The sequence below is a fragment of the Bidens hawaiensis genome, unplaced genomic scaffold, assembly GCF_021521415.1.
Source record: "Bidens hawaiensis isolate Kalapana, Puna unplaced genomic scaffold, B.hawaiensis_p1.1 tig00008436_1, whole genome shotgun sequence".
In the NCBI taxonomy this organism is placed as follows: Eukaryota; Viridiplantae; Streptophyta; class Magnoliopsida; order Asterales; family Asteraceae; genus Bidens; species Bidens hawaiensis.
In genome coordinates, this window is record NW_027504978.1 from 21,582 (window position 1) to 30,223 (window position 8,642).

Below are 8,642 nucleotides of genomic sequence, written 5' to 3' on the forward strand. Positions count from 1 at the left end.
ACTTACATTTCGAAGAATATACAATTTTGTAATTTTAGATGCTGGTATATGTAATTTTAGGGATAAAGTGAAAGAAAGAATTAGCCAATTAGGCGAGTGTGAATGATGCTTATAATGGAAATCAAAGATAACGATTACCCCACGGCCACCATAAAAAAACGACAAAGAGGTCGAGGCCATGGCGTATGAGACGATGACACTTAACGGAGAAAACGACGTATAAGATGATCCAAAACAAAATCAAGCCATCGAAGAATTCACCAAGAAGGAAATTCATAACGTACTTTAAAGATTTTTGCTTTCGTTTGTCGAATCATTGCCAACGGACCACAGGAAACACATATCCGAATAATAAAATTATATACAGTCCATTCATACATCATATTTTTATGACCTTTTTTTTATATGATTTAATCTCTTACCACTTGACAGAAGTTATTTAAATGGTAACATATCTATATGTTATCATTTAAATAACGCGTGTCTTGCCTCTATTAAAAGTGTTAATATTGTTAATATAGGTTCCGGGTTTCGAATAACCTGAACTATGTTGCCAATAGTTTCCATTCGGAACAAGGCAGCACCGGTTTAAATCCCGATAAGCGTAACAAGGAAGCTTTCCCGCGGATTTGTTATAGTAGAACGGAAGTTTTGGCGTCGTTGCTAGGGAATTGGTGGAGGAACTAGAACCCGAACCCGAACCCGAATCAGACACTGAGGCAGTAGACGAAGAGCATTTCTTCGAAGTCGATAAAAACGCTCTAATTTTAATCGGTGTTCGATCATATTCCTCAACGAGATTCGCTAGATCCTCATCCGACATTATGCGAACAAGCGTGTCTAGATCCTCCGTCGGTAATTGACACCGCAAACTCACTGTCTTCCCACATAATTCGCCGAGTTTGATCATCAATTCTGTAAATCACAAGCAAATCTCACTTTAAAATCCAAATCCTAAAATGAGTGCTACTCAATATCTAATCAAGAAAAAGCTCGAAACAAGCCAAGCACAAGCCTCATTAATAGAGCTCGTTATAGTCTCGTCGAGCCTTAACGAGCCTATTTTGTATTTATCGGTTTTAACTTTTCTAGACTTTGATGTATTAATTTCTCACCGTATAGCCGAGCTCGAGCCGAGCTATTGTTAAGTTTTTTTTGGTTTCAAAATATCTAAAATTAATTAAAAATGAATATAATTAGTTAATAATTAATAAACGAGCCGAGTACAACTGAGATTCAACTTGAAAAAAAAAAACGACTCAAGCCAAAACGAGTACAAACAAGTCGAGCTTGAGCTCTAGCTCTCGTAAGTTTCGTAAGTCAAAACGAGCCAAACTCAGCTTGTTTACACCTGTAAGCTCAATCCAAAGATCAGTGGCGAAGCTTAAACAAAAACGTCGAGCGGAATCAAATTGTATTTATAAATTTTATATTTAAAAAAAATCATAAACAAGGGAGCCGGGCTCAATTTTTTAATTTTTGGGCGAAAAAACGGGTTAATTTACACTACTCCGGGGCCACCTCTGGCCCTCACTATGCTTCATCGCAAAGATAACGAATTGATAACCTACCAGAAAAAGATATGGACCGCGCAACCGCGAGGACGCGCGTTTGACCGCCATAGTACCGCAGCTTGCCGTCGGGATACCGTGGAAGAATCCGGCCACCGTAACTACATAATAATTTGATTGTTTCGGTGGTTGGAGACTTGGAAGGAGTAAGAGAAGCTCCCGCCATCTCAAACCTTATTTTTAAGAGTGTTTGCTTTTAATTAGCATCATTTTTATAGAGTTTTAGTGGGGCCCACTTAAACTAGGTTAGTTAAGAGCCATGTAAGTGTGGGGCCCACTTTATCGGGTTACGGTATCCAGTAAATTCGAAGTTAGTACATTGGTTTACGTTCATGCATAATAGGATTTCGGTTCTATTATTTTTCTTTTAAGGACGAACGAATAGATGCCTGGTTACTCGGGTAATTCATTGGTAATAGGTGACCTTATATGTTAGTGAGTGAAGAAAGCGTTTAGTAGCCCAAGCTTACCATTTTCAGTTTCAAGAAAAATCGGCTGGTCGAAGGCTCACTACGCTAAACCCGGTTGGATCGGATTCGAACATTAAACATGCAGCCTCAAACTCAAATTTTCATTTCTCCTCCAATGTTAGTTGAGCTGAAGCTCGTTGGTATTTCAGCTCATCAATAAGTAACGAAAAACGAAGCTTCTCCTTTTCAATTTTTTTTGAACTTCTCTATAAAACATTAGGTAAACATGTTTGGTGGTTATCGTTATCCGAAAAGAAGACTAATTTTAACTTTATTTCCCGATATGTCTAACGTGTTGTTTGCTCCGAGTGCCATTTTCTTAAAACCAAATTAATATGTAAATACCAAGTCGTAAAGTTATTATAAATGTTATCTAGTGTCCGATATGTGTTTAGTAGTCCATGTGTGATAGCTTCACCAAAAAATGTTGTCATGTTGTCGTCAAGTAGGGCGAAGTATCACACTCACTTAGGTTTGTAATAGTCTCACAAAGATTCACATTTTTTTTTAATGAAACGAATGGTGAAGTGGAGTCTTCTGACTGGCTAATAAAGTTAATATCCACCACGCCTTATATTGGTGATGTAGCAGGTGGGCTCGGCGAGTACATTGCATATGGCCTTATGTGTTGTTTTAAGTATCAAACACTTGGTAACTAATTTGAAAACGCAACATCAATGGAAGGTCATCGTATGTTGCTGATATGGCTTAGCAATACCATGTTTGTTAACGTGCGAAATATTAAAAATTCCTAATTACATGCGAGTTGTATGGTCTAAAATCAACTTACGAGTTAATGTAGTAAAAAAAACATGATAACTTTAGTAGCTGAAGAGATATGATACCAAACCCGTCAGGGTAACATCGTGTCAGTACACGCACAATGATTTACCAATGTGGCGAGCTGTATAGAGTGCATGTTATATGACTGTCAATCGGATCTTCTTAATGAACAAACACGGACTTCATTTAAGTGTTTGTGTACGTTCTTTTGTTTGGTCAGGGTAAAACAAACGAACACAGACATTGCTTATTTGTGCTTGTTCGGTTCAATTGCGGGCCTAGGTGATGAAAGTGGTGCCCGAAAGGCAACATTGACGACAATGGTTGACTTGGTCGTCATCTATATACCCTATAGTTAGGTTATTTCGGTTTCATGTATTTTATCGTAAAATTCTAGTACCATGACGAGAAAAGAGGAAAGAGACGCTCGTATGAAATGACGCGCCACTAAATAACTGGCCGTTCAAACAGCCAGTTTGCAGAGGTGACGTTTCTGTCACCTTGTTTTGCGGATCTCGTGATGCTTTACACGTGGAATGTGAGATTTAGAATCATATCATATGACACATTTCTTGTAGGATCCGACTCATATTGACACGTACGTATGCCCTCTGTTATGCTCCACGTGTCGTCATCAAGATCTCATACTTTGATTTGTGTGCATTCCATCTTCAGCCACCAATTTGCCTGCAGGCATTCCTAGTTAGATGCGGATAAAAATAATTGGAAAAAAAATACACATTTATTTTATCACTTTATGCATCTTTGATGATGTTTTATTTTTTTTAACGAAAAACGAGTCTTTCAAACGGGTTGCTGGCTAAATTCACATCAGGATGCATTCGTCTTTCGATCCGAAAAAAAAAACCCTCGCCTAAGACCAACGCCCGTGAACACTCGCCCGAAGGCATGATGATGCGGTGAGATAAACTCGTTCAGTTCAAGGATCCAACTAGTAAAAGCCACTTATTCGCCTAGTCTCCCATAATCACCCTGATGCCTTTGAAACTAAATGCTGTGGGCAGGAATCGAACTTTGGCCACATATATAGAGCATCAAGTCTCTCCTTTGCCACTCTCACTAGCTCATTGGTCTAGCTTTGATGATGTTTTTTTAACATAAAACTGAATCGCTTAAACCTTAAAAAACCGAGTTTATAAACTAATTAAGTTTAAAATAATCCTTATTTTCATAAATGAGTTTAAAGGAATTTAACTAATAATGTTGAAACATGTTTTTTTTTTAATTTAACTTTAAGATATTTAAAAACATTGTTACTGCTATTAAGTATTGATGTATCAACAATTAGTCATTTACAAATTTGTTCCTCTTGTTTACAAATCTATACTCATGAGTCATCCCACATAGGATGAGAAAGAAAACTTAGATAAAAAAGATGACTATACGCAGAGTCAAGGAACCCTCGGCCTTTCCAAAAAATTCATCCATTGTCGTCCCATATCAATGAAAAAATGGAAGTTGTGGAAACCTACTCTATAAAGCGGAGACCTGACCGACACAATAACTAAAATATTCAATTAAAAGCGGTTCGGTTATTCAATTTTGAATTTGCGCCAACTTAGTTGTTGGTTATATAACTGAAAACTTAAGCAAATAGTAACTTTGGTTGGTGTTTTAAAATTATATATCTATTGGATTTAGTTAACATGAACCTAATAAAGTTAAATGAGTTATATCAAAACTCTTACTTAGGTTTATGGCCATTTTAAACGCTCATTCTGTTATAAACTAATCCCGTGGTGTTTTGTTTATTTGACCACATCTACAATAAATTGTTTATAATTCCGAATATACTGTTATGACATCTTAATTTCAAGCTAAATAACTAAAGTCACCATTTTCTCTTTTGGTTATACAAGCACACAATGTGCTTATTTATACATGCATTTCAAGCCATTGTTTTATTTATTTATTTATTTTTTGTTATACGAATGTCCTTACTATGACCATATTCCTAAAACCACATTAAACCGCATTTTGTTACTATAAGTTAGAAAAAAACTAGCCCCGCCACATAGCCCGGAACATCACTCTTATTTATTTAATAAAACACGCATATATTTACATACTAATATTGTTATATGTAGATTTTTTTTACACACAATTACTCTTGCATTTAATAAAACTATTTCCATTTGAACCAAAGAATTCAATTACAATAGAGATGTGGGTAAGCGGACAACAAGCTACGCCACCACTCTCTTTTAAATGGCAAACCCGATCCTATTGAAAAAATTAGATGTTTTATGATGCAATATAAATATACATAATACAATAATTATAACCAAATAAGATATTTTAAGATGCAATATAAATATACAGAAAATATATGTATATAAATAAAATTACTATAAATCTATTATTAATCAATAATAAAAGAGACGAGCAAAGCCAAAAACTTAAAATTTTACACATAAATTGAAGTATGAGTTTGATAGGAGTCAAACTCAATTATGCCAAGATTCAACAAGTCAAACTCAATATTAGATACGTTCATGCTTAGCTCGACTCATTAACCACGAAAAAGAAAAACAGTGAAATATGATTTTTAGCAATAATTTTTTAAAATTTTAGTTTTAACAAAAGTGTACTTATTACGTAAATACATAGATACAATGGATGGTGGGAATTTTGTTGGAAACCTAATTTATTTGTGGATTGGAGTTGACACAAAAATTTATGGCTATAAATTCATCTTTTTATTTGTGCAAGACATGATTTAATGGTTTGTGCTACTAAACCCAACGTCTGACGTAAAGCCAACCCTAGTTTACTATGATTATATTATGGTTATTGTTTGATGTACCAGTTTCTTTCGAACTCGAATTCTCGTGAACTAAAATATTACATGTTAAACCGTTAGAGCCCTGTCACTTCAAAGATAAATCAAGTTTACTAATGGTCCGTTGAAACGCCGGATATAAAACTTATTGCACACATGTTGCGAGTTATGACACCTTAGGCACATCATATATCATCATGTTTTGTCCATATGAGAGATTTGTGTCTTAAGAAATGTCTCACCTCAAATATCATCAATGCGTCTTGGGCGGCTGTGCGCAATGGCCATGAATGAGAGTTTCAAAAGTTAAGCGTGTTTGAATGAGAGTAATCAATGAATGGATGACCTTCTGAAAAGTTTCCACTCTAAGAACAAAAACCATTGTTTTAAAAACCGGTTCAATCGAGCCGATTTTGCACGGCAGACCTGTATTTTGAGCTCGGTATTTTTGGCCGGTTTGCTAGAACATCGTACTGGCGGTTTTTTCTAAAATACTTGCTTCTACCGGCAAATCGGTTTTAAGTTTGAGAAATTTTTTATATATGTGGCCCATATTTTATCAAAATTACTTTTAACCCAACAATTAACATCAAAGCCATAAACTACAGCTTTATAACTATTTTTTTTTTAAAATAGAGTGTTGAATTATTTTTTTTAATATAGATAAACTTTTGAATTATTTTTTTTGTATGGAATCATTTACTTTTAGGTTATTTTTGGACTTGAATTTGCATGTTGAATCTCTTGGTATAACCCGGTTCAACCGGTTGTATCATTTTATTAGTCAAATCCGGTACGAGTAAAAGACTGGTTTTAAAACACTACAAAAAACAAATAATTGAGCTTCTCATGAGCAAAACAGATAATATTACGAGAGACTAGATGCTACAGCGTTACACCTCTCAATTCAAAACTCTTACGTAGCATTGATTCGAGATACGACTCATTTAACCTTACCATCAAGACAAACCCATCGTTATCAAATGAATCCACTACGTGCAAAATTGAGATAAGTGAGGACCATGTGGTTGGCCAAATGGTCAAGGTGTGGGCTAAATGAATACACATGTAGTGGTAAATAATATTCATGCATCTTATTGGATATTCTTCCATGAATATGGGGATGGGAGGGTATTTGCACATAAAACCAATAAACCATGCTTGAATACCTATACCACATCCCAAAACTTTTAAAAAAATAGAGTTAAGTGTCATTTTGGTACCTGTGGTTTGACCAACTATGCAACTTTAGTACCTATATTTTATTTTATGCAAATGACTACTCCAGTTTCAAAAAACTTGCATTTTTAGTATTTTTTTTAACTCTGTCTATTTTATCAGTTAAGTCAAGGGTACTTTGGTAATTTTGTAATTTTCTTAATTTTTTCTTTTCTTTTGTAAAGTCATAACACAGTTACACAGCGGCCGATCTACATCTTCATTAACTTTCATCTTTGCTCTCTGCTTCAGTCTTTCCTGACTCCCACCAGCCACCACAATACACCGCCGCTGAGACGCCACCACCGTAAGGCACCGTCAGTCGTACCACATCTAGGTTCCGGCCCTCATCTAACTGCGTCCGTGCTATCTCCACAACCGTCGTTCGTGCCGTCTCCATGACCATTGTCCGTCACCATAAGTTGTTTTTAATTCTCAAGATATTTGTTTGAGAAGATTGTTTAGTTTGAAATAATGGGTTGTGTTTATCTTGAACAATTTGTTGTTAGTTTGTTGGATTGAAATAATGGGTTGTGTTTATCTTGAGATGTAAGTTAGAAACAGGTTTTTGTTTTTGTTTTTGTTTTATTTTTCTTTTTTTTTAGATTTTCGGATATCCAATTCACTATCCGATCAGATATACGAAATTTCGGATATCCGAACTTCAGGTATCCGAAATTTCGGATTCGGATAGTGAAATTCACTATCCGAAAGGTCCGGATATCCGAAGTTCGGATATCCGGTTTTGAACACCCCTAGCCACCGTCATCGCCGCCGCTGCTGCTCCTGCCGGAGATATGGCAGCAGCCATCGGCCTTCCTAACCGCCATCACTGGTGACCTTGGAAGAACGAGCAGCGACGGATTAGACTTATGATGATTCAATACGAAGCGACGACGACGATGGAGTTCACGAACATTTCCGGCAAACCTGGTGCGTTCGCTGACGAGCTGAAGTAGTTTCCAGTAGCGGACTTCCGGTGGGGTGAATGTCGCCGGTATTTAAAAGGGGGGAGGCATTTAAAAGAAAAGAAAAATTAAGAAAATTACAAAATTACCAAAGTACCCTTGACTTAACTGATAAAACAGACGGAGTTAAAAAAAAGTACTAAAAATGCAAGTTTCTTGAAACTCGGGTAGTCATTTGCACAAAATAAAATATAGGTACTAAAGTTGCATAGTTGGTCAAACCACATGTACCAAAAAGGGCACTTAAATCAAAAAAATATTATTATCATTATTATAAAAAGAGAGAGTTGGGTTAGTTTTAGGTGCGCTAAATGGGTTGTGTTCATAGGTTGTAAGGTTAAACCTGATAGAATTAATATAAATGCGTACTCGGAATTGGTCAGGAATATGTAATGGTGACATGAGTTTTTAGCATGGTTGTAAAAGTCGCTAGGCGGATCTTAAGCGGCCGATTGGAAAGTTAGGTGTACTCAGAGTACTCGGACATGGTAAATATATAGAAAATTAATTTTTGGATATAACAAAATAAGTCAATATCAATATAAATAAGAGAAATATTAATTATTATAAAAATTGCCAATCAGTAAATAAAAAAATGATATTCGTTTTTTAATAGTATAGAAATATAAATTATGTTTTATTTTTTTTTTATGTTAAAATCGGCCCAAGTCGATACTAGATGTGATTTTGACTGATGTTGACTACCTTTGACCTATTTTTAGTAACTACGTAGAGTTAAATAAACTTTCATCGACGTCATATCTTATAACAAGTATTCGGGGAGTAGATGGCCGAGTAAACGGCCATCTAGACCTGCTTTTACAACGTT

At 35.6% G+C, this 8,642-nt stretch overlaps 1 protein-coding gene across 1 annotated transcript; it reads right to left on the minus strand.

Annotated features, from left to right (window-relative positions):
- Window positions 1-540: 540 nt before the first annotated feature.
- LOC143609652 (RAF-like serine/threonine-protein kinase PRAF) lies at window positions 541-1,737 on the minus strand (the record flags this gene model as incomplete). Its single annotated transcript, XM_077084349.1, has 2 exons — window positions 1,572-1,737; window positions 541-915 (listed from the first exon to the last, which is right to left on the minus strand). Coding segments are annotated over exons 1-2 (541 nt in total), but the record flags the coding sequence as incomplete, so codon positions are not given.
- Window positions 1,738-8,642: the final 6,905 nt, after the last annotated feature.